General features: G+C 30.9%; 2 protein-coding genes across 15 annotated transcripts in view; one reads left to right on the top strand and one right to left on the bottom strand.

Moving 5' to 3' along the window:
* Positions 1 to 12529, bottom strand: part of LOC149476771 (E3 ubiquitin-protein ligase SH3RF1-like) — a 386219-nt gene that overhangs the window by 45569 nt on the left and 328121 nt on the right. The window lies entirely within an intron of this gene.
* The window catches only part of brat (tripartite motif-containing protein brain tumor), a 432659-nt gene that overhangs the window by 355058 nt on the left and 65072 nt on the right, over positions 1 to 12529 (top strand). Inside the window, exon 1 of one of the 14 annotated variants that reach the window (XM_089711156.1) lies at positions 10330 to 10510. The exons of the other annotated variants lie outside the window; for them this stretch is intronic. Within the exon in view, the coding sequence (XP_089567282.1) occupies positions 10488 to 10510 (23 nt within the window). The 5' untranslated portion in view covers positions 10330 to 10487. Of the gene's footprint in view, positions 1 to 10329; positions 10511 to 12529 lie in introns of those variants that run through there. 14 annotated transcript variants of the gene reach the window in all.

Raw genomic sequence — 12529 nt, 5'->3', positions numbered from 1 at the left:
TCCTCTGGAAATGCAATATATATTTTTGTAAATTTTAACAACTAATTAATATAACAGTTACACGTACAATGTACATACCTTACAAAAATACACTAAAATACAGAAACATGTAAGTAATATTTGACTACCTATGTTATGTTTAGTAATCGCCTTCCAACGCGTTTTAACAGCTCTAAAACCAAATTTATTGGAGAATACTTAGCTTGATGGTTAATCAAGCTATTCACAACCTCAAATATCAACAATATTCGTTCGATTACACTTTTTAACCGCATTAAAGCCGGTCAGAACACGGCGTCATAATAAACAGACGCGCCGGTGCGGTGCACGGGAGGGGGGGGTGGTCCGTAGCGGTCGCCATGACAACCGCCGTGTGTTTACCTCGCTGCATCGATCGGTTCCTGACTTCCTGTTTACAAGGCGGGAATTCAGATCTTTGTGTAAAGTTTAGGCTAGTTCCCGTTTTCCATGGTCACGGCATCACGCGTGAACGGGTGGACCGATTTGGATAATTATTTTTTTATTATATTCCTTGAAGTACGAGGCTGGTTCTTGTGTAGAGAAAACGTAAATATGTACCACGGGCGAAGCCGGGGCGGACCGCTAGTAGGTTATAAAGTGCGCTAGGTATCTTGGAAACGCTAGACTTGTTGAGAATTTTAGCTAGATAAGTACTTAGTATTTGGGGTTTTGATCGGGAATAAATGATAATTGGTAGTTTGTTGTGTTACAACATGTAATTATTTGTAAAAAGTAGTTGTAAGGACTTTTATAAAACGACGATTTCAGTATGTTCGTACCTTGCTAATTTAAACACAACAGTTTAAGTAATTACTAATTATCTCTGAAATTAGTCTATTTAGAACTTAGTTATAATAGAACAGTCTATTTTCGGAACTAAAATCTAAAACAAAAATCTGATAACTTAAGTAAAAAAGATAATTAATATTTTTCCTAAAATAACACTAAATCGTTATTAATTACGCTTAACGACAAGAAATTTCCAAACATTTTACAGTACCTTCCAATTTCAGCGAATCCATCGATATTGACAAACGAAAATAGACATTAAATTCTATCTATTTATATAACACGTTAAGTTCATAATCGCGTGACATTTTGCTGTGTAATTGACGAATGGATTTGTATGAATGAACGTTAAAAAATAAAAATGTTTCAATAGCTTTTGAATTCTAACAAAATATTATTTGTTTCATAGGATTGAATGATTCGCTAATTCGAGAAAATCGTTTGTATTGAAAATTTATTGAGTTAGTTGAAACAAAATGTATATGGACGAATTGTAAAGAGTTATTGGATTATATTAATTCAATGAAAACGTTGATTTCGTATTACATTAAAAAATAACAATTTTTTTTTTCGACTAATGGATACACCGAAATGTCCAATCAACATCATGCTTTTGCCAAAAAAATAAATGAATTGTAGCTAAACGTTAGGTTTTAATTTTAAATTAAATGTATAGTTTTGAAAATTTAAATGATAAGTATATTCAAAACAAAACTTTGCAGAATCATGTTATTGCAGCCAACTTCCAATCAAAAACTGTTGTCGATAGCTTATTTTCTTATTATTTAAAATATTTGCTTCGATAAATGCCAGCCTCTTTAAGACCACGATCTTTACGAAGTCCAACATAAAATTTGATGAAACATCTCCAGGCTTGTTAAGTAAAAGCCCAATCAAAGGAGGAAATTGCAAAGTTCGAGAAACTTCGATAGGTTTATTTACAAGCCTTCCGTGTTCTGTTCTGTTTCGCTTATTAATATATTAGTTTACCTTTCATCTTATGTCAATGGAAAATGCACTTTGTTAATTGGACTGAGGGTTGAAATCCTCTCCTTATTTATTGCTAGCTTTCTGCCCACGGCATCGCTCGCTTTGTCTAAAACCTAATAAATTATATACCTTCCTCTTGAATAACTCTATCTATTATACAGGGTGTCCCAAAAAGTAGTGATGAACGATAGCTGGGAGGTAGAGGACCAAGAGGGCTATCCGAATCACCCCCATGTGTGTTATGCGATTTTTCGTATTTTCGGAGTTATTACATTTTTTTCAATTTTTCATCTATCGCCGAGTACGATGAGATTTTTATTTATGGTGACGTGAATTATTGCGCTAGATGCTTGATTTCTTTTGTGTGCTAAGCTGAAAGATAGGCCAATTCAGTATGGTAACATTTACTATCGTTAGATCTTCGAAAGGAATAAAAAAAAGAATTAAATGCCAAGGAAGATAAAATTACCCAGTATGTTCATAACTTCAAGGGCCCATAAAAAAATAAAATCACATAAAAAAGGTTTTCCATTTGGCTTTTAAAAACTTGCTCTATCAATCAGGTAGCTACCCTAAAAATTTCATTTTATTATTCTGAAGGCTTCAATCGAAAAATTGAAATCTAAATGTGGTAAGTGGAAAATTTTTATTAACATGATGATCATTAAAACCAATAAATAGGTGTTAAATTACCAGAATTTTTTTAAAATAGCCCCGCTGTTGCTCAATGCAAGTGCGACATCACCGTAAAAAGTTGTCTTTTTAATGTCTGAATGCTCTTTTATCATTTTAAATGGTTTCTTCTGCAACTATGAATTTCCGGGTTATTTCGTCCAAATTGTGGAAGTCTCTCGTCTTTGTAGTATTCCCACGGAAAAAATTCAATAGGGTTTATGTCCGGAGATCGTGGAGGCCAGGCTAAAGGGCAAAAATACTCTGAAAGATGGATTGGTCGTTGCAGCCTGCGCATGCGTCGGTGATGCCTGCTTTAAAGCCTGGCCTCCACAGTCCCTCGACCTTAACCCCATTGATTTGTTTTAATGGGGATACTAAAAAGACCTCGGCCACTTGAGAGAATGCCACAGTTTGGACGAAATAACCCGGAAATTCATAGTTGCAGAAGAAACCATTAAAAATGATAAAAGAACATTCAGACTTTAAAAAGACAACTTTTTACGGTGATGTCGCACTTGCATTCAGCAACAGCGGGGCTATTTTAAAAAAATTCTGGTAATTTAACACCTATTTATTGGTTTTAATGATCATCATGTTAATAAAAATTTTCCACTTACCACATTTAGATTTCAATTTTTCGATTGAAGCCTTCAGAATAATAAAATGAAATTTTTAGGGTAGCTACCTGATGGATAGAGCAAGTTTTTAAAAGCCAAATGGAAAACCTTTTTCATGTGATTTTATTTTTTTATGGGCCCTTGAAGTTATGAACATACTGGGTAATTTTATCTTCCTTGGCATTTAATTCTTTTTTTTTATTCCATTCGAAGATCTAACGATAGTAAATGTTACCATACTGAATTGACCTATCTTTCAGCTTAGCACACAAAAAAAATCAAGCATCTAGCGCAATAATTCACGTCACCATAAATAAAAATCTCATCGTACTTGGCGATAGATGAAAAATTGAAAAAAAATGTAATAACTCCGAAAATACAAAAAATCGCATAACACACATGGGGGTGATTCGGATAGCCATCTTGGTCCTCTACCTCCCAGCTATCGTTCATCACTACTTTTTGGGACACCCTGTATAAAACCGCATCCAAATCCGTTGCGTAGTATTAAAGATTTAAGCATGCAAAGGAACAAAGAAGGCGACTTTTATACTATGCAATGATTAATTATAGATCTCTTTGGAAGATAAAATAATAACAATATGTTTTTAAACTTTAAGCCGGCTAAAGTACCTAAGTATCTCAATCTTCAATTTTACTTTCGACGTACATTTTTGAAAACAAATATGGCTTTATTTGTACGGTAAATAAACGTATAAATAGATAAGTTATCCAACAAAGAACTGAAGTAAACAAAGCAATGGAAAAATTCACAAAAACGCCGGAAAAAATTAAAAATACATTAAAAAAACTCCGTAAGAGGATAAATTACACAAAATAAATAACATAAGTGGCTGTCTATCTAATAAAAGAACGAAAATCTTTTTTCCTCAACGGAAAGTTCTTTAGCAATCAGCTTCATGGGCCATCCAAATTTTATTACAAGCTTTTGTTTTTAACTCAATATGCTATTTCAAAGTTGAAATACGGTAACAATGTTCCCAGGCTCGATTCGAGTTAGAAATATAATTATTTAGGTAATACGAATGTTCTAGACATCTAAGTTTATTTTTATAGGTCATAGAAAGGTTTGAATTAAGTTTGTAGGTAATATTTTTTTTGAAATTAAATAATTTAACGGATTATAGGCGTTTTGTTCATTAAACACAAGGTAATATTGTTGTAATTTTTTTAAGTATCTATGTTTATACTGATGGTGAAACTTAACAAATATCAATGAAATTTTAAAAATGTTATTGCATTTTACGTCGATCTTGCAACTAATCCCTGAATATTATGATTGGTTTGTTTCTGTATATTTCTTCGTCAAATTCGATATACATATATAAATTCTATACTATGTATAATATTATAAAGCTGAAAAGTTTGTTTGTTTGTACGCGCTAATCTCAGGAACTACTGGTCCGATTTGAAAAATTCTTTCGGTGTTAGATAGCCCATTTATCGAGGAAGGCTAGGCTTCATATCATCACGCTAAGACAAACAAGAGCAGAGCCATGCGGGTGAAACCGCGGGGCGCAGTTCGTGGTTAATATACTGTGGCTTATACCTATCCTGGATTTACACAGGGTGCTTTTTCCGTTACTTCTAGTTTACGCCAATGTTACACCATGATAAGGTGCTAAATATAACACTATTCAGTTGACTAGACTTCCTTAGGATCTGGAGCAAAACCGTATCCTCGGCCCGAATGATGCAAGAATATCGAATGACCGACATCGATATCGCCACGAAACACAACACTAAACGGAAAGACTGTTGCTTATGTAAAGTAGTGATGTGCGGTCTATCGATACCATGTGTGAAAAAGGTTATTAGCGTTATTTTATGAAGATAGTCTCTTTGATTGTAATCTTATTATGATTAATGGTATTTAAATTGCTCCCATTTACGATGTTTAAAGACGATTGATACTTCGACGTTTAAATATTTTTAATAAGGTAATTGAAATTGATATAGGTACTTACATTCCATGTTACCTTATTGTTGATTATAAACCTAGGCCTTACACACAGCAATTCAAATAATGAAAAAGCAAGTCTTATATAACAAACAATAAAATCGAGATACAAAGTTACAGTAGATACATTTGAAGCCATCGAAATTGATCAAAAATAAATTCTCTTTCCGCCCAATGCTTTTTTTTTTTTGTGAAATAAGTGTCATGATTATTGTCTCTACACGTGGTCTTCATAAATAGCTGGATAAAACATCGTTTATTATAAGTTATTTAACATATTATTTAAATAACGTGACCTGATTCTCGATGCCTTTCATTTGTATCTTAAGGCTGTACATATTTTCAAAGAAAATGATACGAAGAATCAAGAATTTCTATTCAAATATGTACTTATACATTTTTACTTAATATTATTAACGTAGTAGATGCTTAATGTAATCAGTATTTTTTTGTTATATTTAAATATTTTCATACTTTAATAAATTTCCAGATATTATTATGTTGTTATATAAAATTTGATCTTATTAATTATTTAACATAGGTATGTTAATTTTGTCTGGAAAAATAAAGCAAAAGTTGTGTTTTATTTGTCGATAAATATTTTTGAAAACCGGTATTTTTTAATTTATCGATATATTATGGAACAACACTATTTTATGTTTATCATTTAACACTTAACGGAAGCTCTTTGCAACCGCATAAGTTGTAAGTGTTATTACAGACCCAAATGTGCTCAAAGCATAAAATCGATTTTATTTTATCGTAAAACAGATAAGATTTTTTTTACAAATTTAATTACTTTTACTTCACTTTTTGTTAATTTTGAGGGTTAATTAAGTTAGCTTTAAACAACGAAGTGTAAATAATTCTAAAATTATAAAAATACGTTTAAGTAGTCGTAAGTACTCATTAATAATTTTGCGTCCAATTAAAATTTTATACGTAGACATGTTTTTATTAGATTATTAAAATAAATTTGCTAGTCTAATAATATGGGTAACATAATAACGTAAAAGGTGAAAAGTAAACTGAAAATATGCTTTATTAAGAAGACACATAAAAATTTCTGATCAAGCTTCTTGATATTTATTTGATCATCCCACGTGTTTATGCTGCTGTAAATAAGGGCCGATTTTTCAATGCTTGGATAAAACTTATTCGTCGAATAATGTATATAAAACTACCATTTTAAAAACGTATTCTAATTGCCCGTATTTGACAGTTTACGTGACATTTTAATATTATCGTGTAATACTTTGACGGATAAGTTTTATCCAAGCATTGAAAAATCGGCCCTTATTGTAATAAATGAATATTTTTACTAATGGTATTGCGACAAAAATCCTATAATAAACCCTATATAATAGCACATAAGTTTTCAGGTATTGTCATTTTAACTGTCAGATAAGCTGAACGGAACTTATCAGGAAGTTTACTGAGGCTTAGTGCAATTTTAGTAATTGACTACTATTTATAAGAATGCACGTCTTCAAGTCATAGTTACGACGCACACATGCTGCATGCAACCCACCAACGCATAGACAGTGCACACATGCACACGTGTCGCGCATGCGTGTTGAGGTAGGCACAATTACCTATGGAAGGTAATAATATAATATTGTACCAGGGTCAACGGACGGGTCATCGCCCCCACCATATGACGATTTTTACGACTCGCAAGCGTAGATGATTCATCTTACTGTTCAAGCTGAAACTCTTTTTGAAATATGGGCTATTTATAATGTGAGCTTGCCTTGTAAACATTCGCGGTTGTTTATTGGTTTAACGCTTTTGGTTATATGTTAAGTATTCGTGTGGTTTTGGGAAGAATAAAAGTTATATTGAAGTATTTTTTCCATGAATAGGGTCTAAAGATTGTAATTGAAATTGTCACAAGATTACTTGCATTCGGAACCGTAAACGTCAAATTCAAATATAATAGATAATTAATAAATACAACTTAATAAGAAGGACGTAATTAAAATTCAATACAGCCTGTTTTTGAACAATTCTATCTAAAATATTTTTCGCTTCTAAAAGTTTTGTATGGAAAGGTTATAAGTTATAACATATTTCAAATTATATCTACAGCTAGGAATACAGAAGAATAAGTAGGTTAAGGAAACGTAATAAGAAAAAGAAAACATAGGTAGGTACTAACTACGTACTCGTCTTTGAAAACTCATACTTTTTTTTATTTTCCCGTCTCGTCTTTTCATACGAACCTCCGAAATATGCCAAGGTGGTATAAATAAATTACACACAGCACTGGGCAGTGTCATTAAAACAGTCTCATAAGACGCTCATTAAAATCTCTCGTTAGTTCCTTGTGAAAACATCTTTGACTGTATAGTTTCGAATTTTTGATAAAAAACGTTAGTTGGTAGGTAGGTGACGGTGTTAATTGGGGACTGTGAAGTTAATTAGCTGTTTTATATATTTTTTGGATCGGTAACTTAAAGTTTGTTAATCTCAAGTCATACAGGAAAATATCTGCTGACTGAGTTTTATAACAGTTTTAACGTGTTTATGTACCTACTACTCATATATCTCTACGTCTTCTAATAAAAACGAAATATTTATTCTGTTTGTTTAAAATTAAAACAATTTCGTATGAAATCTGATACAAATGACTCCTACTTAAACTTGTTTCGTTCAAAAAACGTTCGTTATTTTATATGACAAATTATATGATTGGGCAAATATTGGTAAATTAAACAAAAGTATAGATTATGTAAATATCTATATTTAATGTAAAAATCGCACCTCCATAACGTCAATGTACGATAATTTGCATTATTTTAAAGATTCGTTCACCTTTTGTGTTTTTTTGGCATTTATCTTTATTCATGCGACGCTAAATACTTGTTTAATATATTACACAAGCATTTTAATAATGTGGATATTAAATAAATTAGTCATCTAAGTGTTTCCCCGTGTAAGTTACTGCTTTTATATTTCCAAATTGATAAATATGCCTATGATCAATTATTTATATATATATATATATATATATATATATATATATATATATATATATATATATATATATATATATATATATATATAAATATTTATACACACAATTTTTAGACGCAGCTGGTTTTATGTTAAGTTTTATTATATTTAAAGTACGTGAAACTAACAAATAATTAGTGTATTAGTAACAAAAAGTGTAGTTCCAGAAAAGTATAAATACAGGATGCTCTTAATAATAATTCTTAAATAAAAATACCGCATACAATCTATAAAAGTTTTTAAAACATTTATATTAGATCATTACACAAAACTTGGTATTTAACCCATGTCGGGCGAAATGTCGTTAGGTATAGACAGACAGACATATTAATCAAAACGAAATGAATTGGAATAACAACTTTTCGTCGTGATTCATAACTCAAATGTCACAAGCGAAACCTTTGAATTTTTATGTAAAGTTTAAAGAGCGTCACCTAACGCTCTGTGACGGACGTCATCTGTCTAAGTACCTACTGAAGGTAAGTATAATAAATGCGAAGTTTGTATGTATGTTTGTCAAAGGCATCAAAACTGATAAGATTTAGTTCTGTATATTATGTAGATTGTAGGTACGTAAGCTATTGAATTACTTGTTGTTTATATACGTAATATCTGTTTTCAGTGTGTACAAGAACTAAATTAGAAGATTCGTCATCTAAAATTATGCGACACAATCATCTAAAACTGTAACAAATAAAAAAACACAGGAAGTGAATATCATCCAATATAATGTGACAAACTAAAGAATTGGCAGATGCATTACCATCCTAAAAGAGCATTCAGTTTCATATAGGATTATAGAGAACTAGCTCGCACCCGCGGCTTCACTTGTAGGGAAAATTATATACGTCTATATATATGCTAGCCTTAGCTATAATCTATATTATGCTTAATAATTAATATCATTTATACCATTTTCGTTGGAAAAGTAAAAAAAACTTCCAATCATCTTGACAAACTCTGCTATTTAATATTTGTAGGTAGCAAAATAAGATGCAGGTAGAAAACTAAAATTTTCCGATAATAAAATATTTTATTACGGTACTATGTATAAAATGTACATTATCTTGCATGGAACATATAGTAATAATAATTATCAAATCAATACAACAATGATCATTAAACGGGACACCCCACGCATTAAACACCCCTATACAATACACACACACACACACGCACGAAATGCACATGTGTGCGAGCGGCAGCTGTGTGAGACAGCGGTTCTCAAAGTGTGGCTGATAATTTTCAGATTTATAGTCTATTTTAAGATGAATTATGGTAATAAGTTTAAAAATAGCTCGAAATATATTTTATGAAATAAGCATTTTGTCTCTTAAAACGTTAGATAATGTCATGAATTTTTTTTATTAAAATCTGATGCCTAGAGCCTAATGCAATCTTTAATATAAAAAAAATGTATTTATCTAATATAAAATTGTAAAATTACATTAAATATATTTTACATTCAGTGCTCTGTTGCTACGTTAAATTATAATATATTCATTTTAATAAGTGCCAAAATGTACAAACTACCAAAAATAGTTTCGTACTTACGTAACGTAATGATAATTCAAGATGGTATATATTTTTTCTAACATACACGCGAATAAAATAGACCGAGGTCAAATTCAAATTACCTTGAGGTACCTTCGTTTCATGTCCGTTTTCAATAAATTTAATTAACAAAATATTCACTACTAGATTGCTTTTAATCATAAATAGTCCATAGCAAATTTCTAATACATATAACGTATTTCAATCAATAAGAATTACGTCATTTGATTTGTCAAGGAACAACTTTTTATAATTTATATATTCAAAACTGCTCTGAGCGGGGTCATTAAATTGAGTACAATGATCGGACGGCGTTACCTTGAAATGTGACTGTCAATGTCTTAGCCGTACTTACAAAGTCACTAACCACACATAGACAAAAAGAAAAAACTACGAATTCGCATAGACAAAGCCGTCGTTTTTGTTCCAAATTCAATTTGGCGTGCCATTTAAAAAGTGTCGACCATCTGTAATCGAATCAATTGATTAACGAAACAAATGTTCCAAATTGAAATATTCTTTCGCTATTTTCGAAGAACGTTTAAATACAATTTGAGAAACGCACTATTGACGAACGATAATATTTAGGGTTCTTTTTTGTCGAAACCATCTCGGCCGTAACGTATGGGTGCCTTTGCCTGCAGTTGTTTTTTTTTCTCCGAAAACTTGACCCTCGTCGAGTCAGTTATGATTCAGCCGTTGACGGTGTCGGTTGTGTCCGTGCGATCTTTATATATCTAGTCATTGTGTCCAAATTAGTTTAGTGTTTACTGTAGTTTAGTGAGGATAGTATTAGAGTTGTGTTTTTGTTCAACGATTGAGAATAATATATTTTATTTTTAATGAACGGATTTGGTTTGCTTTGGTGAGTTTAACGACTTTTTATTATTTATCATATCTTTGAAACACAGTGCATGCCGGTTTACAACGGAAATTCGTGATATTTTAAAAGTTTTGTGTTTATTTTATTGGTCTTATTTATAATTATTTTCAATGATTTTTATTTTATCGATGTAGGTACACTTTCACAATCTACCCCCTAGTCAAACTTGTAAAAAATGTGGCGTATATTTTTTCTTACGTAAGCTTTTTGATAATTTAAATTTTCCTTTCCTGTCTGATTGTTAAGCTTACCGTACAAATTAAAAATAAAGATATTTTGACAAGAAATGATCAATTATATTTTTGAATAGATTTCAAGATCACGAAAGTTATAATTTTGAACCTCGCTTAACCGGTACATATTCGCTTAAGACAACTAAAATATTTTTTGCTTTTTCGGAGTTAGTTAAACTATATAGACACTTCCCATGAGGTATATTAATTTCGCAAATCGATTTTTACGCATATTAATATATTAACATGTCCCGTCACACCAATAATCGTTAATTTCTCACAGAATCAAACCTACGATAGTTTGAAGTTTGAACTTTGTAATATTATAAAGAAACCACAAGTTAGTTACCAGGGTAACATAAAACACGGGTAGAATAAAAAGTGTATGTCCCACACTTCCTAGGCTTTCAATGGAAGTGCCTTTCAATTCTGCCGTATTGTACCGTTTTAGTCAAGATTTTATTAGTCGCCTTTGTGTTGGCGGCCTTTGAAGGATTTTGAAGTTCAGTGGATTAGTTGCTCTTTCTAATGATTGTTTTTAATTTGGAAAAGGTTTACGTGATATAGTTTTTAGATATAAGGAATTGTGAACGAATTTTTCCTCTTAGTACTGTTTATTTATTTTAATATATTTGATAATTAACCGACTTCAAAAAAAAGGAGGAGGTTATCAATTCGGCCGGTATGTTTTTTAATTTTCTAAGGAAATGTGTATGATTTACAGATTTATTAATAAGTTACGATTTTTTTAATTCTTATACTTAAAGTTAAAATTTCAGTAAGTGTAGTTACTTAATATTATTATTTTTTTTTTTCGAAATGTGTAATTTTTATACTAATGTTTTTTTATGTAATGAGATATTGTATGTTAAACATATTTAACCTTGTATGATACATAATCCTATCTCTACTTGGTAATGAGTATTTCAATTTTCTTAGAATATATAATTGTTTATTATGTTACTGAACATCTTACTGGGAATTCTTTGTTGTTATGATTGGTAAAGACAGTAAAAATAGATTTTTTACTGATTATTTCACTATCGTGGATGATAATTATTATCAACCTGTAATTATTTTTTTTTGTGTATGTCTTTGTATTTGTTATTATCCATAAATTATTTATTCTTCAAATATGCTTTGAACGGAGTTGAAACTATAAGTAAAATCTTACTTCAAGAAAGCAGTTTTAAGAGGAAATAGAACTATATTCGAAAATATGTTATATTTAGGTGATCTTGAATGAGTCAACCGGCTCATACATTTAATATTAAGTTCGTGGAATCGCACGTCAATAACCGATACTCGATGTAAGGACCGCGCATTCGATACACAAAGGATCAAGCTGTATCAAGCAACATGCAATAGTATTAAGTATGCAAAGCATAATGGGAATACATTAGTTTGTAGTTCGTGCATTTGCACCTTTTCATATGGAGTAAGCATAGATAATTAATATATAAATAAAAAAATATCCATAAACATTTAATTACATACGTCAGTGAACGATTGTACAACGTTTCATGGTAATAATAATACATTTTGGGCTAAATTAATGGCTAAATTAATGCTTTATTATTAAAAGTCACGTTCGACATAAAATCCATGAAATGTAAAACGCCCTTTTCTGGGGACTTCTTTATTTAATTTATCTTTCTTTTGAACCCCTGTCGGCGGTCCATGGGAAAAACGATTAACTACACGAAAATACGACCGAATGGCTACCTGAAGGTTATCTAACGTTGTTTTAACTCAGGTAAAGGATTCC

Source organism: Colias philodice, chromosome 26, assembly GCF_061535455.1.
Source record: "Colias philodice isolate Cphi_HAF_F1 chromosome 26, ilColPhil1 Martin Lab GWU primary, whole genome shotgun sequence".
NCBI lineage: Eukaryota > Metazoa > Arthropoda > Insecta > Lepidoptera > Pieridae > Colias > Colias philodice.
Note: the sequence above shows the minus strand (reverse complement) of the source record. Positions and strands in the feature narration are given on the sequence as shown.